The 24,806-nt window shown below is 70.0% G+C and overlaps 3 protein-coding genes and 3 non-coding genes across 9 annotated transcripts; 3 read left to right on the top strand and 3 right to left on the bottom strand.

Annotated features, from left to right (window-relative positions):
- Window positions 1-276: 276 nt before the first annotated feature.
- Window positions 277-8,177, top strand: LOC128821137 (microtubule-associated protein RP/EB family member 3). 4 transcript variants are annotated; one of them, XM_054002068.1, is made up of 8 exons: window positions 1,556-1,699; window positions 2,132-2,287; window positions 5,463-5,590; window positions 5,677-5,822; window positions 5,961-6,117; window positions 6,728-6,879; window positions 6,966-7,118; window positions 7,339-8,177. In XM_054002068.1, exons 2-8 carry the CDS (start codon window positions 2,280-2,282, stop codon window positions 7,405-7,407), a joined length of 813 nt encoding a protein of 270 aa, XP_053858043.1. In that variant the 5' UTR covers window positions 1,556-1,699; window positions 2,132-2,279; the 3' UTR covers window positions 7,408-8,177. The 4 variants fall into 4 exon arrangements, with proteins under 4 accessions (XP_053858044.1, XP_053858043.1, XP_053858041.1 ...); XM_054002066.1 differs by having other exon boundaries at window positions 1,557-1,699; window positions 5,961-6,162; XM_054002069.1 differs by lacking the exons at window positions 1,556-1,699; window positions 2,132-2,287 and adding an exon at window positions 277-396 and having other exon boundaries at window positions 5,961-6,162.
- Window positions 8,178-8,498: 321 nt separating this feature from the next.
- Window positions 8,499-8,662, bottom strand: LOC128821193 (U1 spliceosomal RNA). The gene has a single exon (XR_008441031.1). It is a non-coding gene; the product is annotated as a U1 spliceosomal RNA (small nuclear RNA).
- A 2,975-nt stretch (window positions 8,663-11,637) lies between these two features.
- On the top strand, window positions 11,638-11,801 carry LOC128821192 (U1 spliceosomal RNA). Its single transcript, XR_008441030.1, has one exon. It is a non-coding gene; the product is annotated as a U1 spliceosomal RNA (small nuclear RNA).
- Window positions 11,802-12,121: 320 nt separating this feature from the next.
- LOC128821142 (microtubule-associated protein RP/EB family member 3-like) lies at window positions 12,122-15,140 on the bottom strand. Its single transcript, XM_054002075.1, has 5 exons — window positions 15,045-15,140; window positions 14,138-14,339; window positions 13,420-13,571; window positions 13,182-13,334; window positions 12,122-12,960 (listed from the first exon to the last, which is right to left on the bottom strand). Exons 1-5 carry the CDS (start codon window positions 15,138-15,140, stop codon window positions 12,892-12,894), a joined length of 672 nt encoding a protein of 223 aa, XP_053858050.1. The 3' UTR covers window positions 12,122-12,891.
- LOC128821191 (U1 spliceosomal RNA) lies at window positions 14,755-14,918 on the bottom strand. Its single transcript, XR_008441029.1, has one exon. It is a non-coding gene; the product is annotated as a U1 spliceosomal RNA (small nuclear RNA).
- Window positions 15,141-15,509: 369 nt separating the features above from the next.
- TMEM214 (transmembrane protein 214) lies at window positions 15,510-24,364 on the top strand. Its single transcript, XM_054002154.1, is given in 18 exon segments — window positions 15,510-15,666; window positions 16,047-16,246; window positions 17,472-17,622; window positions 18,157-18,291; window positions 18,405-18,487; window positions 19,209-19,229; window positions 19,231-19,315; window positions 19,603-19,684; window positions 19,768-19,869; window positions 19,977-20,118; window positions 21,165-21,256; window positions 21,373-21,421; window positions 21,567-21,680; window positions 21,939-22,056; window positions 22,632-22,728; window positions 22,948-23,116; window positions 23,572-23,723; window positions 23,908-24,364. Coding segments are annotated over 18 exon segments (2,076 nt in total). The 3' UTR covers window positions 24,035-24,364.
- The last annotated feature ends 442 nt before the right edge of the window (window positions 24,365-24,806 follow it).

The following is a 24,806-nucleotide window of genomic DNA, read 5'->3' as shown; positions in this document are numbered from 1 at the left end:
TTTGGGGGTCCCCGGGGGCTCTGGGGGTGCAGAGGCCGCCGCCCGCCACCAGGGGGCGCTGGTCGGGCCCGTTGCCATGGCGACGGGGGCTCGGCCGTGTCCGCTGTCACGGCCGGAGGGGGCGTGGCCAGACGCGTTGCCATGGCAGCAAATAGGGGCGTGACCGGCCCCGTTGCCGATGGCGTAGGGGGCGTGGCCAACCCGTTTCAACGCTCGTGGGGGCGTGGTCATGCCCGTTGCCATGGCGGCGGGGGCGGGGCGGGGCGGTTGGCACCGCCCGCGGGGGGGCGGCGCAGGCGCGGTCGGTCCGTGCGGTTCCGGCCCGGTCCCGGTCCCGGTCCCGGTCCCGGAGCAGCGGAGCGGGGGCAGCGGAGCGGCGGCGGCCGCGGCCGAGCGGTGAGTGCGGCGGGACCGCCCGGAGGGGCACGGGAGGGAGCGGGCAGCGCTGCTGCCATCGCCCGCATCCCCGCACCGGCCGCCGCCGCCCGGCAGGACCGGCCGGGGGGGCCGCGGGGCCTTCGGGGATGGAGCGGCGGCGCCGGGCCGGGAACGGGGCAGGAGAAGCGAGGCCAGAGGGGCGAGGGGCCTCCGGAGATGGAGCGTGCGGAGGGGAGGGGGGCGCCGCTTCGTGCGGTGACGCCGGGGATGGAGCGGTTGCGGCCGGGCCGCGAACGGGTCCGGGCCGAGCGGCGAGGCCGAGCGGTCCCGCGGGGCCGGTGGCGGCGAGGCCCGGCCTGACTCAGCGGCGGCCGCTCCTGCGCCCCGGCTGCGGCTCCCGCGGCGCCGCGGGCATGGCACGGTGCGGTCCCGGTACGGAACGGCCCCGGCGTGTCACGGCTCGGCGCCGGTACGGCGCGCCGGGAGCTGTAGTCTCGGCTCTGGCACCGGGGCGTCGCTGCCGGTACCGGCCGTCGTCGGGGCCCGGGCATCACCCGGAGACCTCCGGTCTCGGGGGGGTCCTGCGGGACCCGGGCCGCCGCCGCTCGGGCACTGCCGGTGCCGCCGGTCCCGTCCCGCGGGTGCCGCTGCGGGTGATGCTGCCGGGACGCCGCCGCGGCGGTGCGGGGCGGCAGGTGGCTGTCAGCGCGACACACCGGGCGTGACGCGCTCTCGGTCCTCGGACTCATGGCGGCACGGCGGCGGCGGTGTCACCGGTGCGGCCGTGTCACCGGTAAGGTGACGGCGTCACCGACTCGCGCCTCTCGGGCCGGGGCCGGGGCCCTTCTCTGCGCTCCCCCGCCGTTCCCGGGGCGTCCAGCCCCATCTCCCGCCGGGGATCCTCCCGAGCGGCCCCTCTGACACCCCGCAGGGGGACGCGGCTCCCGGTGAGCGCTTTCGGTGCCTCCCGTGCCGCGTGCGGGGACACTGCGGACAGCCCTGCCCGGCGGCCTGCCCCGGCCGGGGGTGTCCCGCGGCCAGCCCGGCCCGGCCCGGCTCGGCTCGGCTCGGCTCATCCCGCGGCATTAATATTTCAGGAGCGGGGGGAGGGCTGCGCTCTGCACATGCTCCCGCCGCCGCCGTACCGACTTATTTAGGTTAGCGGGAGCCGAGCGCGGCGGGGGGATTTGGGCGCTCGGGCACTCGCTCTGCGCCCCGAGCATCGCCGCCGGGAGCCGCCTGCTCCCGGTGCGTGAACGGCCGCTTCGCCTCGCCGCGGGACGGGCGCTGCCACCGGGAAACGGTGCTGGGGCCGGAGCCGGTACGGGGCTGGGGATGGAGCCGGTGCGAGGCCGGGAGCTGCCGGCCCCCCCAAACGCACCCGTGCCCGGCGGAGCGCGGCCGTGGCACGGGGATGCTCTGCTCGGGGGTGGGAGGCACCGGGGGGGGAACGTGGGCGAGCGGCCCTCGCCGCTAGCGCCCGGGCCACCGTGCCCGCTGCCAGATCCCCGGCAGCCCCGGGGCGGCTCCGCACGGCGCTCGGCCCCCGCCGGGCTGTCTGCCACCCCCCTCGCGTGTTTGTCACTTGAGAAGCCACCGGGACGGCTCCCAAAATAGATCCCGCCAGTCGCAGCAGCCCAGTTCGCACCGGCACCGCCGCGCTTGCTCGGCTCCCGGTGCCCGCCGTCGGTGCCGCCCTCGGCCGCCGCGCTGGCACCTCACGGCCTCACTCTGCTCCCGTTTGTTTGGGCAGAGCGGCCCGGGCGGGCTGCGGCGTGGGACCGGGCCCGGACGACCTCTGCGTGCGCCCCGGCAGCGCCGCGGGACGGGCACGGACGCACGCCCGGGGGGCTTCGGTCGCCGTCGGGCCGTGATTAGCAGCTCCTGCCCGGACAATTAAAATGCAGCGGTAAGCGTCCCCCGCCTGGCCGGGCGCCCGGCAACAACCCCTCTCCTCTCGGCCTGCCGGGAATCTGTGTTTGGGGGCTCGGTTCTTATTTTCGTTAGGTTTTTTTTTTGGCAAGAGCCGGCGGCAAACCGGCTGGGCCGGAGGCTCCCGGCCCTGGGCGCGTCCGTCACCCGGCGTCGGGGCGGCAGCGGGTCGGAGGGTGCCGCAGGCCCTGGCTGCCCTGTCATTACACCGGGGCGTGCTCGGCGGGCGTTTGGGAGGGTGGCGACGGACTGGGTGGCACCGCGAGCCCCGGGCGGCGTCCCCGCTCCGCCACCGGGACGCGCCGGTGCCTGGCGGGGTCGGGGTTCTCCCGGTGGGTCGAGGTGCTCCCGGCGGGATCACGGTTCTCTCCGCGTGTCAGGGCCCCCGGTGTGGATCAGGGTGCTCCCCGCGTGTCCGGGTTCGCCCCCGCGCTCTCACGTGTGCCGGCGTGTGCGGGACTCGAGGTGCGGCTGGCGCGGCGACACCCCGCTTCGTCCCGGCGGGGAACCTGGGGGTCCCTGTCCCCTGCGCCGTCCCCCACGAGCGCCCCGGAGGCAGGATGCCGCAGAGCCCCGGCGGCCGTGCCGGCTCCCGCGGGCATCCCCCGCTCGGCGCGGGCGCGGCGTGGCCCCACGGCTCGCGGTGGGGCCCTGCTCCGGCAGCTGCCCCGTTCTTTGGGGAAGGGCCGGCGATGGCGGGGGGTGTCAGCCGCTCCTCGCCGTGCGGGCAGGCAGCCCCTGCCCCCTGCCCGGTGCGGCGCTGCCGCCCCCGCCGCAGCCCCGTGCCCCGGCGCGGCGGTACCGGCAGCCGCGGCACCGCAGTGCGCGTGGCTCTGGCTCAGCGCCGCGCATGACTCAGCTCCGCTGCCGGAGCCAGGGGAGGGGGAGGCGATGGGGAGAGCCCTGGGGGGACCCCTGCCCGCACCCCACTGCCGCCATGCCGCGAAACGGGCTGCGGGACGGGCTGCGGCTCCCGCCGGTGCCGGGAGCGGGTCGGTGCGCACCTCGCCGCGCCGGGGGCGGCGGCGCGGGGGCCTCGGTTCCAGCTGCTGCGGCGGCGGCTAAAAATACCGACCCCCCCCCCCCCCCCCGCCCGCGGCTGCGTGCGGTAACACGGCGCGGTGGGACGGGGGTCCCGGGGGTCCCGGCGGCGGCAGGGGACGGATCGGCTCGGCTGCCGGTGGGGTTCCACCGGCCGTGCGACATCGCCGGTGCTGAGTCACCGCGGTGCTGAACCCCAGAGCGGGGGGACTGCGGCCACCGGGACCTTCTGCCCCCCAAACGGGCGCTGGGGGGTGGCAGCACCCCCGGGCGGCAGCGCCCCACAGGCCCCCGGGCCGCAGCTGTGCGCTGGCACCGTCCCCCCCCTCGTTCCCCCGGGCCGTGCCACGGCAAGGGGGGCTCGGGGGGCTGCAACCCCCCCTGCCCCCGCCTGGCAGCTGGCCCGGGCCCGCGGCCCCCCTCGCCCAGGAGGGAAGCGGATTAACGCCGCCGCTGCCGCCGCTGCTGTGCGGGGGGGGCCGCGGGAGCACCGGGACCCCCGGCCCCGGGAAGGGGCAGCGGGGCCGCTCCTCGGTCGCTGCCCTGAAGCGTTTTGTGCGGGACAGTGAGACTGGAGCTCAGTGCCCCCCACTCTGCTGGGGCTCCCTGTGCCCTGCCGTGCTGGGACTGCGGCCGGGGGGTCCTGGAGCCCCCAGCCATCTGGGCGTAGGCTGCCTGCCGGCAGATGTTGCCCCTCTAAGCCCTGCTCTAATGGACCCCGATCCCGATCCCGGCAGATTAGGCAGCACCGGGGGCCGGAGAGGGGGGCCCTAAGCTGCTTATGGGCACCAGCCCCCAGGAGCCCCGAGGGCTCACCCAGGGCAGCAGCCCCTCGGTGCAGGGGCAGTGCCCTCAGCTGTGCCTGCGTCCTGGGACCCCTTCCCCCTGAGCCACATCCTGCTCTGTATCTCCACCCAATACCCCAAACCTGGCTCCCCTGGGTACCCCTGTTCAGGCCGGGGCTCCACCTGGCCAGGTGGGCCACAGCGGGGCTTCTGGGGGCCCTCATGCCCCCCTGCCATACCTTGGGGTGCACCTGGAGTGGGGGGGAGGTCCCCACAGGCTGCACTGTGGCAGCCTGGCCCTGCTGTCCCTTGGTGTTGGAGCACAGTTGGGATGAGCACCCCGGATCCCAGTGCTCCCAGTGCTGGAGTGTGGGTGGGATGGGCACCCTGGATCCCAGTGCTCCCAGTGCTGGAGTGTGGGTGGGATGGATGCCCCGGATCCCAGTGCTCCCAGTGCTGGAGTGTGGGTGGGATGGACGCCCCGGATCCCAGTGTTGGAGTGTGGGTGGGATGGATGCCCTGGATCCCAGTGCTCCCAGTGCTGGAGTGTGGGTGGGATGGATGCCCCGGATCCCAGTGCTCCCAGTGCTGGAGTGTGGGTGGGATGGATGCCCCGGATCCCAGTGCTCCCAGTGCTGGAGTGTGGGTGGGATGGATGCCCCGGATCCCAGTGCTCCTAGTGCTGGAGTGTGGGTGGGATGGATGCCCCGGATCCCAGTGCTCCTAGTGCTGGAGTGTGGGTGGGATGGATGCCCTGGGTCCCAGTGCTCCCAGTGCTGGAGTCCAGGTGGGATGGACACCCCGGGTCCCAGTGCTCCCAGTGCTGGAGTGTGGGTGGGATGGATGCCCCGGATCCCAGTGCTCCTAGTGCTGGAGTGTGGGTGGGATGGATGCCCCGGATCCCAGTGCTCCTAGTGCTGGAGTGTGGGAGGGATGGGCACCCTGGATCCCAGTGCTCCTAGTGCTGGAGTGTGGGAGGGATGGGCACCCTGGATCCCAGTGCTCCTAGTGCTGGAGTGTGGGTGGGATGGATGCCCTGGGTCCCAGTGCTCCCAGTGCTGGAGTGCGGGTGGGATGGGCACCCTGGGTCCCAGTGCTCCCAGTGCTGGAGTGTGGGTGGGATGGGCACCCTGGGTCCCAGTGCTCCCAGTGCTGGAGTGTGGGTGGGATGGACGCCCCGGATCCCAGTGCTCCCAGTGCTGGAGTCCAGGTGGGATGGGCACCCCGGGTCCCAGTGCTCCCAGTGCTGGAGTCCAGGTAGGATGGATGCCCCAGGTGCGGGGTTGGGGTGCCCGGGGTGCCCGTGTGACCCCTGTCTCTTGGCAGCTGGGGCATGGCCGTCAATGTGTACTCGACGTCGGTGACCAGCGAGAACCTGAGCCGCCATGACATGCTGGCCTGGGTCAACGACTCCCTGCAGCTCAACTACACCAAGATCGAGCAGCTCTGCTCAGGTGGGCGTGTGGGGCGGCGTGGGGGACGTGGGGGGTGCCGTCAGGGTGCCCCCAGCCCCCCTTGACCGTGCCTCGGGCCGGCGCAGGGGCTGCCTATTGCCAGTTCATGGACATGCTGTTCCCCGGCTGCGTGCACCTGCGGAAGGTGAAGTTCCAGGCCAAGCTGGAGCACGAGTACATCCACAACTTCAAGGTGCTGCAGGCCGCCTTCAAGAAGATGGGAGTGGACAAAGTAGGTCCATGGGGACGGCGGGGGCTGCCCCTGCCCCGGGGGAGGTGGCCGTGCCGGTGTCCCCGCCGTGCCGGTGTCCCCACCGAGCCGGGGCCACGCCGGGAGCGCCGCCCCACCGGCCCCTCCGCCTCCCCCTAGATCATCGCGGTGGAGCGGCTGGTGAAGGGCAAGTTCCAGGACAATTTTGAGTTCATCCAGTGGTTCAAGAAATTCTTTGACGCCAACTACGACGGCAAGGAGTACAACCCGCTGCTGGCGCGGCAGGGCCAGGACGTCGCGCCCCCCCCTAACCCAGGTGATCACATCTACAACAAACCCAAGAAACCCATTGGCACCGCAGGTAATGTCCGGGGCCCCCCAGCGAGCGCTGCCCCCCGCCCTCTGCACCCCGTGGCGCGCCGGCCGTGGCCGGGCGTCCCCCCGACCCCTGCCTGCGCCCCGCTCTGCTGCCTGCCTGCCTGCCTGCGCCGGGAGGGCTGGGCGGGTCTGCAGGGACACCGGCACGGCGGAGCGCGGCGATCCCGGCGGCCTCCGCCTGCCTGCTCAGCCCGGGCGGGGGCGGTTCGTCGCCCCGGGGCCCCCCTGGCTGCCATCCCCCCCGTGCCGTGCAGCTCCCGTGGGCGCTGGGGGCTCCCTGTGCTGGCCCGGTGGGAGCTGCCGGGGTCTGGGGCCTCCTCAGATCCCGTGCCGAACCCCAAACGAGCCACGAGCACCCTTAGAGGGCCCGGGGGCGAGACTTGCCAGGGGAAACTGAGGCAGGGGGGGAGGCTGAAGTTGGGAGAGCCCGGAGCCGTGGCTGTGCACAGGGTATCTGCCTGCCCTTGCTGCCCACCGCTGCCCCCCACTCAACGTGCGGGCAGCCCCCCCAGCCGGCATTAACCCATTGGTGGCCGTGTGCTGTCAAGTCCCCCAGAGGACCTCCCCCACGGGCCCCAAGAACACCCCGAACCCAGCCCGCCTCGGCAACGTGCCCAGCGGCATCCTACGGAAAAACTCGCCTGCCGCCCGCAACGGCGGCACCGAGGCTGACGCGCAGATCCTGGAGCTCAACCAGCAGGTGGGGAGGGGGGTCCCTGCCGGGGGGCTGGGGGGCGCCGCGGGGCTGGGGGGGCCGAAGGTTGCGGCCGTTTCCCTGTCCCGCAGCTGATGGACCTGAAGCTGACGGTGGACGGGCTGGAGAAGGAGCGGGATTTCTACTTCAGCAAACTGCGGGACATTGAGCTCATCTGCCAGGAGCACGAGAACGAGAACAGCCCCATCATCACCGGCATCGTCAGCGTCCTCTATGCCACGGAGGTGAGGGCCGGGCACCTCGGGACGGCCCCGGAGCCGCTGGGACTTCCCTGGACGGGGAGGGGCTCCCTTCCTCCCCCCCCTCAAGTTGTCCCGGCCTCGTTCACTCCGTGCGCTGCCGGGAGGGGTTTGGGCTTTGCCAAAGCCTCCCGCCGTGCCAGGCGGAGCTTGGTGTGCCCGCCGGTGCCACCCGTGCGCCGACGGCGGCCGCGGTTCCCCGCAGGAGGGCTTTGCCCCACCGGAGGACGACGAGCTGGAGGAGCAGCCGCCAGAGGACCAGGACGAGTACTAGCCCCGGCCCGCGCCCGCGCCCCCCCGCGCCGCCCCCACCACAGACACGGGAGGTCCGAGCCCGCGCCTCGCCCCGCACTGTCACACGCCGCGGCGGTCTCCGGCAGCGCCAGGGGGAAGCCACCATCTCCATACCCAGCCGGCATCCCCGGGCGAGGAGCGCGGCCGCGCCGGGGGCCGGGGCCGGGCAGGGCTCAGGCGCCGTGCCGGGGCCCGGCCCGCGCCGCCCCCTCCCCATATTTATTTCTGTTGTCCCCCGGGTGCGAGCGAGCGCCGCGTCCGCCCCGGTGTCCTGCGTGCCCACGGCGAGAGTGAGAGGGAAGGCCGCGGCCTCGGGGCCCGGCCCGGGGGGCCGAGCACTGCTCACCTTGCTGGCAGCCCCCGGGACCCCCGTGGCAGAGCGAGCGCCGGCCCGGCAGCCTGTCGGGGCGGGAGGCCACGGAGCCGAGGAGGGAGATGTCGGTTCGGGCTCCCGGGAAGGAGGAAAGGAAAGCCCAGCCCGGCGCGGCCGCGGCAGCGGGGGGCACCTGCAGCCACGGGGGTCCCGGAGAGGGGGCCTGTCCCCGCCAGGGCACGGAACGGCAGCGGGCCCTCTCCTCTCGCCTGTGGCCCCCGCGGGGCCGGGGCTGGGCTGGGTCACCGCGAGGGCTCGCGGCGCCCGCCCGCCCCGGCTGCCACGTCCCCGTCGCATCGCTTGTCTGCTCCATCGCTCCGGTCGCAACGCTGCATCCGTGTTCGGTTTTATTTAAATAAACTCGTGTGGTAACACTGCGTGCTGCCCGTGCTGGGGGCCGCTGCAAGCTCTGGGACTCGGACCCTCGCAGGAGGCCGGCAAGCTGGAGCGGAGCCGGGTGCAGGCTCGGGGAGCGCAGCGTGTGAGGAGGGCCGGGACGGGAAATTGGGTGTCGGGTTTGGTTAGAGATTCACGCGGCTTGGAAAAGCCCGCAGAGATCCCGGCAGCTGCTCCTGCCCCGGCCCGGGCGGGATTTAAGGGAGCGGGAGCGGATCTTGAAAGCAGCAGAGCCAGCGGGGAGCAAAGCACCGGCGGGGACAAAGAGCCCGCGAGTTTATTCTGTCCTTGACCACGAAAACCAGGGGAGAGCGCGAACGCAGTCCCCCACTACCACAAATTATGCAGTCGAGTTTCCCGCATTTGGGGAAATCGCAGGGGTCAGCACACCCGGAGTGCAAGGGATGAGCCTCGCCCTGGGAAAACCACCTGCCTGATCATGGTGTCTCCCCTGCCAGGTAAGTATGACTCCCGCACCGCCCCGCCCGCACCGCCCGCCCGCCCCACGCCCCGCAAACACACGCCCGGCCCCGCCCCGGCCCCGCTCCCGCCCGGCCCCGCTCCCGCCCGGCCCGCACGGCCCGGCCCGCACGGCCCGGCCCGCGCAGCGCCCGTGGACGCGCCAGGGCAGCGCGGGCTTGGCGCGGGCTGGGGCCCGGCATGCCGCGCGCCGCACGCTCATCTGCATGGACACGCCCATGTCGCCCACCTGCACCGCCCCCTCCCCGCTGTGATTTGCATGGTCACGCCCCCTCGCCAAACTCCACCTCGGCCCGCCCCTCGTGGCAGCGCCCCCTGGCGGCCCGGCGGAGCGGGACCGCCCCTGCCGGGAGCGTCCGGATCCTACCGAACGGAACCGGATCCCGAACTGATCCCGATCCCGAAGGGATCCAGACCCGGCACGGGGAGCGAGCACGGCGCCGTTTAACCCGATGCTGCTCGGCAGCCCGTGCCAGGTCTGGGACAGAATCTCCGGAAAAGACCAGGACAGAGGGCACGGGCATTCCCAGGTGGTGCTGCAGAAATGACCACAGCTGCTGCCAGGGGCGGCGCAGAGGCACAGGGCGAGGCCCATGGCAGGGAGCAGCCCCTGAGCTGGGATTAACTCCCTCCGAAATAGCACGGGCTGGGTTGCGGGCAGGACGGGCTGAGCCTGGACAGAAGGAAAAATCGGAAGGGGAAGAGATTGGGCCGGAGTGAAGGGGACCGCAGGCATCTCCTCTCGCCCCGGCCAATCCCTGGGTTCCACTTAAGCCGGGGAATGGAGCCGTGGGTTTTCCAGTGGATACTGGAGTATCTCGTTCCGTAGTTACTGCCTGTGAGGGAGCTCGCTGTGAGTAAAAGGTCGCTGTTGTTGCTGCAGTGGGAGGAAATCCCTCAGGGCAGGAAATCCCTCGGACATCCCATGGAATTCGGGACCGGGAACACAAAGTGACCCCATCGCTTTCCCCACGTGCCCGAGTGCCCTTTGCCACTGCTCGGGCGGGGTTTGCTGTGAAAGGAAAATGCACAATTCACTTTTGCAAAGGACTCTGTCTGGTTTGCATGTTCCTCTGGGAAATGCATGGAAGGTGCAGCTCTGCCCATTCAGCCAGGGAAAGTTTTAGGCGATATGTTTCTCTTTAAGCTAGGTCTTGTATCAGCTCTCAGAGAATTTATTACACTTGACATAGTTTAGCTACCCCGAGTCGCATAAAATTAGCAGGATGGCTTCTGAGGTAGTGTTGGAAACAGAAAAAGGTTTAATAAAAGGCAAAATAACAAAGCTCTTACAGAGAAAAACTGAGCCAGGGGCAAGAGGTCCTTGCTTCTACTAAAACACCCTACAAACGCAATTATTTCCTTTGTTCTCTTCTTTTTCTAGCGAATTACCTAAGTGAAACTTTTTAGCCTTTGTCTAATTAGGTAACCTTAGGTTTGAGGTGAAGCCTTAAAGGTCTTATGAGGTGTCTTTTGACCAAATTGGGGAAAGAAACTTGGAGGCTTTTTGCCTTTTTAAACAGACACAGAAGGATTTAATCACTCCCTCAGCAGAGAGCACATTCCTACATTTAAGTGCCCTCATAGCACCGGTTTGGGCTTTGGGAATCCTGGGGCAAGAGAGAAACGTGAGTCTGCTAAAAGCTGAGCTGAACCCGGGAGCCCAAGCGGTGAGAAAAGGCCAGCCCCGGTAGGACGAGAGGCCCAGCGAGGACTGGAAATGTTCACAGGCTCTTTTGTACAGCTCGGGTTATTGCCAATTCGAATTTGCCTCTCTGGTGCCCCGAGAAGAAGCCGAAATCACCGGGACAGACGGGTGCGGGAGTTACGGGGAGCCCGGCCCAGAGCGCCGATGTTCCCGGCGCTGTCCCCGATCCCGACGCCCTCCCGGCCCGGTCCCGACGCCAGGACGCACTTTGGGGCTCGGTGTGACAGACGTCTTCTCTCGCAGCCCCGGGGCTCAACAGAGCCGCCTCTCCCTTGCCCTCGAGAGGGAAGATGCGGCTCTAAGGGGGAAACGACATCTCGAGGTTTGAATAAAGCCTGCAGGTTTTTAGCTGTCCATCAGTGCCTGCAGACAGAGCCGTGTGACCGACCCGCTTCTCCCGGGAACGCCGCACGCCCGGCTCGCCGCTACTCCGAGGGAAAGGAGAAAGCCGAGAGGAGCGGGCTGCGCGGGGGAGAGGCACCGGGAGGGGCACGGCAGCTCCGGGAGGGGCACGGCAGCTCCGGGAGGGGCACGGCAGCACCGGGAGGGGCACGGCAGGAGCGGGAGAGGCACGGCAGCACCGGGAGGGGCACGGCAGCACCGGGAGGGGCACGGCAGGACCGGGAGAGGCACGGCAGGACCGGGAGGGGCACGGCAGCACCGGGAGAGGCACGGCAGCTCCAGGAGGGGTACGGCAGCACCGGGAGGGGCACGGCAGGACCGGGAGAGGCACGGCAGCACCGGGAGGGGCACGGCAGGAGCGGGAGGGGCACGGCAGGAGCGGGAGGGGCACGGCAGGAGCGGGCAGTACCCGGGGAAATGTAATCCCGGCCGCGGGAGGTCGTGGCCGCTGAGCCATTGGCCGCTGGCGGGGAACAGAACCCGGCCCGAAGGGAGGGAAGAGCCGCGGGCTCGGGGCAGCGGCTCCCGCGGCACCCGGGGCTCCCGGCGGGGCCCGGCCCGGGCGGCTCCGAGGAGCGGCGGGGCCGGCCCGGAGAGGGGCGGGGCGAGCGGGGCTGTGGGGCGTGTCCATGCAGATGAGCGTGCGGCGCGCGGCATGCCGGGCCCCAGCCCGCGCCAAGCCCGCGCTGCCCTGGCGCGTCCGCGGGCGCTGCGCGGGCCGGGCCGTGCGGGCCGGGCCGTGCGGGCCGGGCGGGAGCGGGGCCGGGCGGGAGCGGGGCCGGGGCGGGGCCGGGCGTGTGTTTGCGGGGCGTGGGGCGGGCGGGCGGTGCGGGCGGGGCGGTGCGGGAGTCATACTTACCTGGCAGGGGAGACACCATGATCAGGCAGGTGGTTTTCCCAGGGCGAGGCTCATCCCTTGCACTCCGGGTGTGCTGACCCCTGCGATTTCCCCAAATGCGGGAAACTCGACTGCATAATTTGTGGTAGTGGGGGACTGCGTTCGCGCTCTCCCCTGGTTTTCGTGGTCAAGGACAGAATAAACTCGCGGGCTCTTTGTCCCCGCGGTGCTTTGGTCCCCGCTGGCTCTGCTGCTTTCAGGATCCGCTCCCGCTCCCTTAAATCCCGCCCGGGCCGGGGCAGGAGCAGCTGCCGGGATCTCTGCGGGCTTTTCCAAGCCGCGTGAATCTCTAACCAAACCCGACACCCAATTTCCCGTCCCGGCCCTCCTCACACGCTGCGCTCCCCGAGCCTGCACCCGGCTCCGCTCCAGCTTGCCGGCCTCCTGCGAGGGTCCGAGTCCCAGAGCTTGCAGCGGCCCCCAGCACGGGCAGCACGCAGTGTTACCACACGAGTTTATTTAAATAAAACCGAACACGGATGCAGCGTTGCGACCGGAGCGATGGAGCAGACAAGCGATGCGACGGGGACGTGGCAGCCGGGGCGGGCGGGCGCCGCGAGCCCTCGCGGTGACCCAGCCCAGCCCCGGCCCCGCGGGGGCCACAGGCGAGAGGAGAGGGCCCGCTGCCGTTCCGTGCCCTGGCGGGGACAGGCCCCCTCTCCGGGACCCCCGTGGCTGCAGGTGCCCCCCGCTGCCGCGGCCGCGCCGGGCTGGGCTTTCCTTTCCTCCTTCCCGGGAGCCCGAACCGACATCTCCCTCCTCGGCTCCGTGGCCTCCCGCCCCGACAGGCTGCCGGGCCGGCGCTCGCTCTGCCACGGGGGTCCCGGGGGCTCCCAGCAAGGTGAGCAGTGCTCGGCCCCCCGGGCCGGGCCCCGAGGCCGCGGCCTTCCCTCTCACTCTCGCCGTGGGCACGCAGGACACCGGGGCGGACGCGGCGCTCGCTCGCACCCGGGGGACAACAGAAATAAATATGGGGAGGGGGCGGCGCGGGCCGGGCCCCGGCACGGCGCCTGAGCCCTGCCCGGCCCCGGCCCCCCGGCGCGGCCGCGCTCCTCGCCCGGGGATGCCGGCTGGGTATGGAGATGGTGGCTTCCCCCTGGCGCTGCCGGAGACCGCCGCGGCGTGTGACAGTGCGGGGCGAGGCGCGGGCTCGGACCTCCCGTGTCTGTGGTGGGGGCGGCGCGGGGGGCGCGGGCGCGGGCCGGGGCTAGTACTCGTCCTGGTCCTCTGGCGGCTGCTCCTCCAGCTCGTCGTCCTCCGGTGGGGCAAAGCCCTCCTGCGGGGAACCGCGGCCGCCGTCGGCGCACGGGTGGCACCGGCGGGCACACCAAGCTCCGCCTGGCACGGCGGGAGGCTTTGGCAAAGCCCAAACCCCTCCCGGCAGCGCACGGAGTGAACGAGGCCGGGACAACTTGAGGGGGGGGGGGGAAGGGAGCCCCTCCCCGCCCAGGGAAGTCCCAGCGGCTCCGGGGCCGTCCCGAGGTGCCCGGCCCTCACCTCCGTGGCATAGAGGACGCTGACGATGCCGGTGATGATGGGGCTGTTCTCGTTCTCGTGCTCCTGGCAGATGAGCTCAATGTCCCGCAGTTTGCTGAAGTAGAAATCCCGCTCCTTCTCCAGCCCGTCCACCGTCAGCTTCAGGTCCATCAGCTGCGGGACAGGGAAACGGCCGCAACCTTCGGCCCCCCCAGCCCCGCGGCGCCCCCCAGCCCCCCGGCAGGGACCCCCTCCCCACCTGCTGGTTGAGCTCCAGGATCTGCGCGTCAGCCTCGGTGCCGCCGTTGCGGGCGGCAGGCGAGTTTTTCCGTAGGATGCCGCTGGGCACGTTGCCGAGGCGGGCTGGGTTCGGGGTGTTCTTGGGGCCCGTGGGGGAGGTCCTCTGGGGGACTTGACAGCACACGGCCACCAATGGGTTAATGCCGGCTGGGGGGGCTGCCCGCACGTTGAGTGGGGGGCAGCGGTGGGCAGCAAGGGCAGGCAGATACCCTGTGCACAGCCACGGCTCCGGGCTCTCCCAACTTCAGCCTCCCCCCCTGCCTCAGTTTCCCCTGGCAAGTCTCGCCCCCGGGCCCTCTAAGGGTGCTTCGTGGCTCGTTTGGGGTTCGGCACGGGATCTGAGGAGGCCCCAGACCCCGGCAGCTCCCACCGGGCCAGCACAGGGAGCCCCCAGCGCCCACGGGAGCTGCACGGCACGGGGGGGATGGCAGCCAGGGGGGCCCCGGGGCGACGAACCGCCCCCGCCCGGGCTGAGCAGGCAGGCGGAGGCCGCCGGGATCGCCGCGCTCCGCCGTGCCGGTGTCCCTGCAGACCCGCCCAGCCCTCCCGGCGCAGGCAGGCAGGCAGGCAGCAGAGCGGGGCGCAGGCAGGGGTCGGGGGGACGCCCGGCCACGGCCGGCGCGCCACGGGGTGCAGAGGGCGGGGGGCAGCGCTCGCTGGGGGGCCCCGGACATTACCTGCGGTGCCAATGGGTTTCTTGGGTTTGTTGTAGATGTGATCACCTGGGTTAGGGGGGGGCGCGACGTCCTGGCCCTGCCGCGCCAGCAGCGGGTTGTACTCCTTGCCGTCGTAGTTGGCGTCAAAGAATTTCTTGAACCACTGGATGAACTCAAAATTGTCCTGGAACTTGCCCTTCACCAGCCGCTCCACCGCGATGATCTAGGGGCCGAGGTTGGAGCGCCTGGCACCGAATCGGGCCGGGGAAACCGATAAGGGCTCAACGGCCGGTGGGATCGGGCAGGTGGCCCCAAGTGGCCCGGGACCCTCAGCAAGGCTCGGAGGGCAGAGAGGCTCGGGAACAGCCGGGGATCCACGGGCGGCCAGGAGACGCAGGAAATGGCCAGCGGATCCCTACAGGGAGGGAGAGCGGATGATCCCGGCGTGTCCTAGGCGGGAGCAGGGGAGCACCGCGGTGTCCCCCGGTGTCCCCGCCGGGGAAGGGGCGAGGTGCCGGTGCCGCTGGCCGGGCAGTGCCTGGGGCAGAGTTAGCACAGCACGGGCCGGGCTAGGGGGAATTCGTGAAATATCGGCTCAGCAGCGGGATAAACGAAGCCTTTCTTTGACCAGCGAAAACCAGGGGAGAGCGCGAACGCAGTCCCCCACTACCACAAATTATGCAGTCGAGTTTCCCGCATTTGGGGAAATCGCAGGGGTCAGCACACCCGGAGTGCAAGGGATGAGCCTCGCCCTGGGAAAACCACCTGCCTGATCATGGTGTCTCCCCTGCCAGGTAAGTATGACTCCCGCGCCGCCCCGCCCGCACCGCCCGCCCGCCCCACGCCCCGCAAACACACGCCCGGCCCCGCCCCGGCCCCGCTCCCGCCCGGCCCCGCTCCCGCCCGGCCCGCACGGCCCGGCCCGCACGGCCCGGCCCGCGCAGCGCCCGCGGACGCGCCAGGGCAGCGCGGGCTTGGCGCGGGCTGGGGCCCGGCATGCCGCGCGCCGCACGCTCATCTGCATGGACACGCCCTGCCTGCTGGCAAAGCTCCGCCCCTGCCGGCTCGGGGCCGTTCTGCCCGCGTTGGCGCGAGGAGCGTGGACACGCCCCCTTCGTCTGCGTCACCAGCCTAGCTCCTCCCTCAAGCCCCGCCTGTTTCGCCTCATAGAGGCCGCTCTGTGGGCGGGGTCTCGGGGGAGGCGGTGCGCGCTGGTCCCGCCCCGCGGGGGGCGGGGCCGTGCCGTTCCCGGTCACGCCTCCCGGCGAGGCGGGGCGGGGACGTGGCAGCCGGCACGAGCGGCGCGAGTCCCCGGGCGCAGCCAATCGGCGGCGGCGGCGCGCGCACGCGCCCTGGCCCCGCCCCGGCGCCGCCCGTGGCGCTCCGGGTCTCGATGGCGGCGGCGAGAGCGGCCCCGGGCCCGGGCACGGCCGGCGCCGGTCCCGGCCGCTGGGAGGTGGTCCGCAAAGGCCGGCGGGGGCCCGCGGGCGGCGCCGGCAGCCGCCGCGCCCTGGGAGAGGCCAACGCCGGCCGCGCTCTGCCGCTGCCCGGTGAGTGTCGGCGCCCGCGGGCCGCCGGTGCGGCGGGCCGAGGTGCCGTGGCTCGGGCGGCGCTGTGTGTGGGGGACCGGGGCCCTTGCGTGGCGCGGCCGGAGGTCCGCGGCGGGTCCCGGGGAGAGGCGGGTGTAGCTGCCGGCTCGCGTGGGGTTCTCCGGCGGCCCCGCCGGTCCCGGAGCGGCCGCCGGGGCCGGGCGGGCTCCTCGGGGCTCGGCGGCGGCGGCGCAGCGGGGTCTGTGTTAGGCCGCGGGGGCGCCGTGCACCGGCCCGGGCCCGTGCGCACGGCGGGCAGCGTGCGGGGCGCTCCGTGCGCCCCACGGCCGTGGCCGTCCCCTCGCGTCCCCCGTGTCACCGCTGCCCTGTGCTCTGCCCAGCGCCCATCGCCACCTCCAGCACCATCTTCCAGCTGGGCTTCGAGCGGCCGCTGCGCAAGCAGAACAAGGAGCAGGTGCCCCCGGCCGCCGAGCCGCCGCCGCGGAAGCAGCACGCCGGGAAGAGCGGGAAGAAGCCGTCGGGGAGCGACGCTGGGGCCCAGCCGGGCCGGTGCCGCTCGCTGGAGGAAGCCTTGAGAGCCGTGAGTGTGCCCGGCCGGGTCCCCGCGGAGCGCCGGGAGCGCCGGGCCGCCGTTCCCGCTGCTGCCGCGGGTGCCGGGAGCCGTGCAGGGCAGGCCCCGTCCCGCTTCAGCCTCACGCTTCAGCCGTGCTGGAGGCGGGAGCCGGAGCGGCGGGAGGCGGCTGCAGGGGGGTTCCCGGTCCCCCGAGTCACCGCCGTGTCTGGGAGGAGCCCCCAGGCAGCCTGGTGGTGGCTGGAGCCTCCTGCCCGTGCCGCTGGCGGGGCCCTGGCAGTCGCTCCTGCGTGCTCTGGCCGGCTCTGCAGAACCTCTCTGCGTCTGTCCCGCCTGTCCTGGTCGTGCCTGAGCACGGAGGGTTCCAGAAGCGGCCGAGGCAGGCTGGCTCCGGGTGGTGTCCCCGGGCTGCTCGGCTTGTCCCTGTCCCCTCATGCCCTGGGGCCTCCACTCCCCCCAGGCGAGGGGGTTCCCTCTCTGCGCCGGCTGGGGATTCTCTGCATCCTTCCAGTGGCTCTCCAGATGCAGCTCCTGCAGGACTGTGTGGCATTCCCGCGTTCCCCAGGGCAGCCAGAGCTCAGCGGGGACACACACGGCGTGGCCCTGTCACCTCACGGATGGGGCTTTAGGGACAGGTTTCGTTTCCTGCCGTGGCACCAGCTGGTTTGTGTGGCATTCCTCTCACGAGGCGGGGCTGAGGCAAGGTGCCCAAGGGCCCCTGGCAGAGTGTGGCAGTGGGAATCCGCCCGCTGGGAGCTCTCACGGGGTCCGAGCCTTGCGGCGAGCCCTGACGGAGCGGCCCCGCAGAGCATCCAGGTGCAAAAGCAGGGGATGGACGTGTCTGGGTGGCAGCGGAGGAGAGGGGTGGGAGCTGCTGCTGCTGCACACCTGGTTTTGTTGGTCAGGTGGCTTCGGTCGCTCGTGGCTGTTTCCTCCCTGGAGGACTCTGGGTGTGGAGTGCGGGCCAGCCGTGGCTGGGGTCACCGTGGGCCTGTGCTTGCCAGGCTGCAGCCGTGAGCAAGTCCTTGGTTCGGGCTGACGGGCTCACTGGCTGGGGGCCAGCTGCCCCGGGCAATGCTCTGGAGCTCTGGCAGCAGGGCTTTTCCATGTGGGATAGAGGTGGAAGCATTTCCCTCCGTGGCCCCTTAGGAGTCAGAGTGAACCTTTCTCCTCCCCTGTGCTTTTTGCCCGGGTCTGTTCATCCTGGTTGAGTTTGTGTGTCTGTCACTTGCAGCTGGACCTGGTGGATCTGCAGAAGGAGCTGCAGAAGAGCCGGAGTGTGTTCCCCGAGAACCCCTCAGTGTGGGTGAAGGACCTGGCTGGGTACCTCAACTACAAGCTGCAGGCACCCCGGAGCGACCCCGTGCTGAGCCAGCACCCCCACGGTCCGTGTGCTGCTGCCCCTGTGGTCCTTTGTGACCAAAGCGGGGAGGATTTGCTCGGCTCTGGGCTGTCCCCCCTGACCTGCTTCCTCTTAGCCACAAGCACAGTGACATTGCCCATTCAGCTGGCAAGCTGGGGGCTTCCCCAGCCACCCCTTGTGCGCAGGGATATCCCTGAGCTCTGGGGTTTGGGAGCTCGCTCTCAGCTGTCCGCCCTCAGTGCTGGAGGGATGTTGAGGCAGGATTTCCCTTTCCTGCCTGGTCACGCTGAGAACGTGTCATTTCGGGTGGCAAGGGGGAGGGGAACAAAGCGTCCTGTCCATCCCACAGCGTCAGCATTCCATGGGAAGCCGTCCCTTAGGGCAGGGTTAGCTGCCTCTGACACGGAGTCCCTGGGGAGGAGGCCAGGGCTGCCAGGCTGGGATGAGGATGAGGATGAGGCACTCCCTGCCTCACACTGGGTCAGTTCCTCCAGCTCTGCTGGAGCTCTCCAGAGCAGGGTCTCACTAAACTCTTCCCTCTCTCGTGCCACCCCAGACTACCCGTACTGCCTGGTGAGCAAGGAGCTGAGGAACATCATCCGCTCCCTGCTGGCAAAGGCGTCGGATTTCCTGGAGCTCTTCTTTGACCACTGCATCTACACCATGCTGCAGGAGCTGGACAAGGCCCAAGGTCAGCACCCCCGGGGCTCCCTGTCCCCCCTCTGGTGTCTGCTCCTCGTTGCCTCTTTGTAATTCCTCCACGGGGGCCGTGGCTGAGCAGGACCTCCCCCACCTCCGTTCCAGGGGAGTCGCTGCACGGCTACAGGATCTGCATCCAGGCCCTTCTCCTGTACAGGCCCCGGATTGCCACCGCCAACCTGGGCAAGGTGAGCTGGGCTGAGCCACGTTTGTGGCTGCTCTAAACCTGGGGGGCTGCTCCTGCATCCCACTGCACAAAGCCCTTGTACCTCTCCACCCGCCCCTGGGAGAGACTGGTGTCCCCAGTGGGTTCTGCCTGCCCTGCCCAGCAGCCCTGCACCCCCAGAGCTGGGTTTGGGGTTTCCCCTGCACCCCCAGATCTGGGTTTGGGGTTTCCCCTGCACCCCCAGAGCTGGATTTGGGGCTTCCCCTGTCCCTCTGCACCCCCAGAGCTGGGTTTGGGGTTTCTCCTGTCCCCTTGCACCCCCAGAGCTGGGTTTGGGGCTTCCCCTGCACCCCCAGAGCTGGGTTTGGGGCTTTCCCTGTCCCCCTGCACCCCCAGAGCTGGGTTTGGGGTTTCCCCTGCACCCCCAGAGCTGGGTTTGGGGTTTCCCCTGTCGCCCTGCACCCCCAGAGCTGGGTTTTGGGTTTCTCCTGTCCCCCCGCACCCCCAGAGCTGGGTTTGGGGTTTCCCCTGCACCCCCAGAGCTGGGTTTGGGGTTTCCCCTGCACCCCCAGAGCTGGGTTTGGGGTTCCCTCTGTTGCCCCAGAATGGCTCCTGGCCTCACCTGGAGCTGTGGGTCCCTTGCAGGGGCTGGGGGCTGGGCGCTGCTGGTCCCAGGGCTCCAGGCTTGGTTGGGCTGGGCTGGGTTGCCCTTTCCCCAGCTGAGGTGTCCTGTCCTGCCGCAGTACCTGGAGGTGCTGCGCTCCCCACCAGAACCGGCCGGCGAAGTGCCTGACCGTGCTCTGGGCGCTGGGCCAGGCCGGCTTCCCTGACCTCCAGGAGGGCCTGAAAGGTGAGAGCCGCCAGCAGCGGCGTGGGATCCCCTCCTGGGGCTGCCTGGGATCACCCCCACGCCTGCTGCTGGTGCTGCTTGTGGGCTGGGAAGAGGTTGGGAGGGATCCCTGAGGTCTGCAGTGCGTCCCCCAGCCGGGACGGGGGAATGGCGGGGTGCCGAGAGGAGCCGTCCCGCTGGAAGGACAGGGAGCGTGCTGCTGAGGGCTGAGGCCCTTCCCAAGGGACCTGCCTGCCTGCCCCAGCGCAGGCACAGCCCAGCCAGAGCCCTCCCTCCTCTCCCTGCAGTGTGGCTCGGCGTCATGCTCCCGGTGCTCGGCATCAAGTCCCTCTCGCCGTACGCCGTTTCCTACCTGGACCGGCTCCTGATGTGAGTGACCCCTGTGTCCTCACGGCTACCAGGGCCCGCGCTGCCCTTGCCACACCCCGCTAGCTCACGGTTCCCTTCTGCAGGATGCACCCCAACCTCACCAAAGGCTTCGGCATGATCGGCCCCAAGGACTTCTTCCCCCTCCTGGACTTCGCCTTCATGCCCAACAACTCGCTGTCCCCCAGGTGCGCTGATCCACCCTGGCACGCCCGTGCCACACGCCGGGCCCGCGGTGCCCCCCGGTGCCAGCCTGGTGCCCGCTGGCCCCCGGCAGCCTCTCGCTCTCCCCCAGCCTGCAGGAGCAGCTGCGGCGCCTCTACCCCCGCCTGAAGGTGCTGGCCCTGGGCGCCCGGCCCGAGGCGGCCCTGCACACCTACTTCCCCTCCTTCCTGTCCCGCGCCACGCCCGCCTGCCCGCCGGCCATGAAGGAGGAGGTGAGCCCGGCAGGGGCACGGCTGCCTTTGGCGGTCCACGACTGCCTTTGGCAGTCCACGGAGCCCTTTGGTGGTCCACGGAGCCCTTTGGTGGTCCGTGGAACCCTTTGGTGGTCCGTGGAGCCCTTTGGTGGTCCCTGGAGCCCTTTGGCAGTCCCTGGAGCCCTTTGGCGGTCCCTGGAGCCCTTTGGTGGTCCACGGAGCCATTTGGTGGTCCACGGAGCCCTTTGGTGGTCCACGGAGCCCTTTGGTGGTCCCTGGAGCCCTTTGGCGGTCCGTGGAACCCTTTGGTGGTCCCTGGAGCCCTTTGGTGGTCCCTGGAGCCCTTTGGTGGTCCCTGGAGCCCTTTGGCGGTCCCTGGAGCCCTTTGGTGGTCCGTGGAGCCCTTTGGTGGTCCACGGAGCCCTTTGGCGGTCCCTGGAGCCCTTTGGCGGTCCGTAGAACCCTTTGGTGGTCCACGGAGCCCTTTGGTGGTCCACGTAGCCCTTTGGTGGTCCACGGAGCCCTTTGGCGGTCCACAGAGCCCTTTGGTGGTCCACAGAGCCTTTTGGTGGTCCACGGAGCCCTTTGGCGGTCCCTGGAGCCATTTGGTGGTCCATGGAGCCGTTTGGTAGTCCATGGAGCCGTTTGGTGGTCCATGGAGCCCTTTGGCGGTCCCTGGAGCCATTTGGTGATCCACGGAGCCCTTTGGTGATCCATGGAGCCGTTTGGTGGTCCATGGAGCCGTTTGGTAGTCCATGGAGCCGTTTGGTGGTCCATGGAGCTGTTTGGTGGTCCGTGGAGCCGTGCCAGGACGGACGTGTGCCGTCAGGAGGGTGGTGATGGCAGCGCAGGGGCCGTGCTGCCTGCTCCCAGGGGATAGGAGCCAGCAAATCCTGGCGTGGTTTGGGTGGGAAGGGCCCTCGGAGACCATCCAGTGCCACCCCGCTCTGTGGGCAGGGGTGCTGCAGCTGCGCTCGGTGCCTCAGGAGCTGGCTGGCTGTGGCACGTGTGGGGGTGTCTGGTGTGCTGGGCAGAGGGTCACCCCTGCTGTGCCCCCTGCCCAGCTTCTGACCTCCATGAGCCAGTGCCTGAGCCTGGACCCACTGAGCTTCAGCGTCTGGAGGCAGCTCTACACCAAACACCTCGCTCAGTCCAGGTCAGTCCAGACTGTGGCTCCAAGGGGGGGCCAGTGCTCACCTACAGAACCTTTGGCACACCTAAATTCCTTCTGGGAGCTCCTGACCAAGCCCCGTGTTCTCCTTCCCCCCCCAGTTTGCTGCTGAACCACCTCCTGGAGTCCTGGGAGAGCAGCAGCAAGAAGGTAGGGGTGAGCTGTGGGCTGGGAGGGGGTCCCCGTGCTGCTGGAGAGCTCCCTGGGCTGGCAGTGTCCCCGTGGGACCTGCGCTTGCCCTCCTGCTGCTCTGTGGGGACCGGGGGGGTCCTGACACAGCTGCTGCGTCCCCAAGGTGCAGCAGTCACTGCAGGAAACAGTTCGCTCCTTCAAAGTGACAAATGAGGAGCTGGCAGCCAGGGGGGCCAGAGGGGACCGGGATGTGGCCGCCTGTGACGCCGCCTGCAAGGTGAGGGACAGGAGGGGCAGGCGCTGCCCGGCAGCACCCGGGGCCACATCTCAGCTCCGTGCTGGGGCTCGGTTGGCCCCTCCTGCTGCGGGCACGCACGCAGGACACGCTGGGGACAGATGTGCTGGTCCCCGTCCAACCCCTCCAGCTGTCAGCAGATGTCTCTGTCCCGGCTGGGAAGCCGGGGGGGGGCAGCACGGCTGTGCTGGGGCCTCCCCGGTGTCGGTGACAGTGACAGGGCCTCGTCCTCCCCGCCAGGAGCTGCTGTGCAAGATGAAGGGCCGGGGCTTCCCCTGGTCACGGCTGCTGCTCGTCCTGCTGGTCGTCGCCGCCGGCTTCTTCCTGCACGACGTGCACACACACGGCTCCTTCCAGGGTACGCTGGGGACTCCTGGAATAATCCCGGTTGCACAAATCCTCTGGGAGCATCAGGCATCCCCCAGCACTGCCAAGGCCACCCCTGTCCCACGTCCCCACAAGTGCCACATCCACACAGCTTTTAAACCCTCCCGTGGGGTGGAAACTCCACCATTGCCCTGGGCAGCCTGCACAGCCCTTTCTGTGAAGAAACTGGTTTTTGTTTACGGCCTAAACCTTCCCTGTCACAAGCTTGAGGCTTTTTCCCCTTGCTCAGAAGTGATCCTCCTCCCGTGGCCGTTCCCCTGAGTAAAGCTGCTCCGTGTCCCTGCCTTTGTCCTGTGGCTGCTGTGGGCAGTGGGGCCTGTCCGTCTGTCCAGCTGGGCGCTCCCAGGGGACGCAGGCGCTGCAGGCAGGCTGCCTGTTCCCCTTTGGGAGGGTCTCCCTGCTCAGGGGATTCTGTCCGTCTGTCCCCTCCTGGAGGGTCTCCCGAGGGGTTCCACAGCACAGCCCGAGCCGTGCGTCCCCACGGAGCCCCTGGGGACAGACGGACGCGTGTCCCCACGGCTCAAGGAACGCTCTTGTCTCTTGCAGCCTCGTCTTCTGCTCGGCTGCTCCGCTCCTCCGGCGTCCTGCCCGCCTCCCAGCTGGCCTGGCAGAAGGTGTCCCGTGGCTGCCTGCAGGGCTACAGGTCCGTGACACGGCGTGGCTGGCTGGGGCCAGCGCGTGAGGCTGTCGGGCAGCGCAGCGAGGGCCTGGCAGGGAGCCGGGAGCTGATCCCCAGCCCTGCCTGGAAGCGCTTGGAGCTCACACGGGAGCTCTCCCCCGCTCGCCCCGTGGTGGCAGCCCCGTGGCCGTGTGCTCTGCGGGTGCCGCTGGCGCCGTGCTCCATCTGAGGACTCCCTTGCAGGTGGCTGGAGCGCGGCCTGGCCCAGCACGGTTCCGTGGCTGCGTCCGTCCTGTGGCCGCAGCTGGAGCTGCTCTGGAAAACCAGCGGTGAGGTGGCCCGGGCCGTGTCCCAGCAGTGCTGCTCCCTGCTCTCCTGGCTCCATGGCAGCCTGCCCTGGCTCGGCGACTGGGTGAGCGGGGGCTCCCAGGGCTGGAGGGGACAGGGAATGCCACTGCGGGGTTTGTAGGGCCGGGAAAGCTGTCTCAGGGGGAGGCCTGAAGTAGGATGGTGTCGTGTTTGCCACTGCTCCTGGCAGGAGCCCCCTGTGCTGGTGTTCTGGGGAGGGGACAGCCCCACGGCAGGTCTCTGATGCCGTCTGTCCCGTGGCACCAGCCCACCCCAGCTGTCTCCAGTGACTGCGGGAGGGAGAGGGCCCAGAACACTCCCTGGTGCTCCAGAAGCCGGCATCTTGGTGGCATGGGCGTCTCACAGAGCGTGGGTGCCCTGCCTGCTGAGTGCTGGGGAACGTGGGCAGAGCTGACGGGCGCTGGAGAAGGGAGGGATGGGCTGGGATGGCCTGGCCGCAGCCTCCGCGTGTGCCCGGGAGGGGCTGGCGTTCACCCCGCGCCGTCTCTGCTCCCGCAGCTGCAGAGCCGTCTGCCCGAGGCGCTGCTGCACGTGGCCGAGTGCGCGCGGGAGCTGCTGCTGTTCGTGCTGCGCAGCTGCCTGCTGCCGCCGCTGCAGGGCCTGGCTGCGGCGCTGCAGCGGGGCTGGCAGCGCTGCCTCGACTCCTGCAGGTGAGCAGCCCCCGCCGCGCCTTCCCCCCGGGCTCCCCGGCGGCTGCTGCGGTTGTGTGCCAGCCGGGGGGTGTCCCCTAGTGCTGGCGCCAGGGCCGGTGTGGCCCCTGTGTCCCCCGTGTCATTCATCCCTCCTGGCTCTGACCCCCCCGCCCCCCGTAATCCCTTGTCCTTGCTTTTCCAGCGGGGACGTGACGTGGCAGTGCGTGAGGGACCACTTGATGAGCTTCACCTACTCTTCCTGGATCTACCTGCAAAACGCAACCCTGGCCCTCAAAAACTGGGCCCTGGCCATGATTTCTGGGCGCTGAGCTGCTCCCCGGGGGTCACCCCGCCTCCCCGAGCTCTGCAGCACCCGCAGTGCAGCAGGACGCGGGACAGCGGCACCGAGGGCCATGCCCACAGGAACTTTGGGGTCAAATCGGGGCTTTTGGGGAGGTTTTTTTTTTTGGGGGGGCTGGGGAGACACACATCCAGGTTTTTCCACACCCTGTGACTGCTTTGGCTTTCCCTGTCCCGCTGTCCCTGGGTGGGTGGTCCCCATCCCCTTGTGTTTTGCCTGCTTACAGGATCAGGGGTGGACACCTGGAGCCCCTCACCTTCCCACCCCTTCCCACCAATGAATGAACTGATCTATTTTATTATTTTTTTTTCCTTACAATCGCTCCGTATGCTTTATATTTCTTGCAAATTCCTCGACCCCCACCTCTGCCCGTGTGGGTGTGTCACCTGTGTGGGTGTGTCACCCGTGTGGGTGTGCACGGGGCTTGGGAGCGCCTGTGTTCTCACAGGTGTGTGTGCAGGGACCGGTGTGTGCCTCTGTGCTCACCCACGTGTGGGCACGTACAGGTGGCCGTGCTCCATGCACACCTAAGCTCCGTGTACGTGTGTGTGCACAGCCGTGTCCGGTCACACCCCTGTGTCCGGTCACACCCACTGTCCACTCACACCCCCTGTCCACTCACACCCCAATGTCCACTCACACCCCAGTGTCCACTCACACCCAATGTCCACTCACACCCCAGTGTCCACTCACACCCCAATGTCCACTCACACCCAGTGTCCACTCACACCCCCTGTCCA

This window comes from Vidua macroura, chromosome 35 (genome assembly GCF_024509145.1).
Source record: "Vidua macroura isolate BioBank_ID:100142 chromosome 35, ASM2450914v1, whole genome shotgun sequence".
NCBI lineage: Eukaryota > Metazoa > Chordata > Aves > Passeriformes > Viduidae > Vidua > Vidua macroura.
This window is presented reverse-complemented; position numbering and strand designations above follow the sequence as displayed.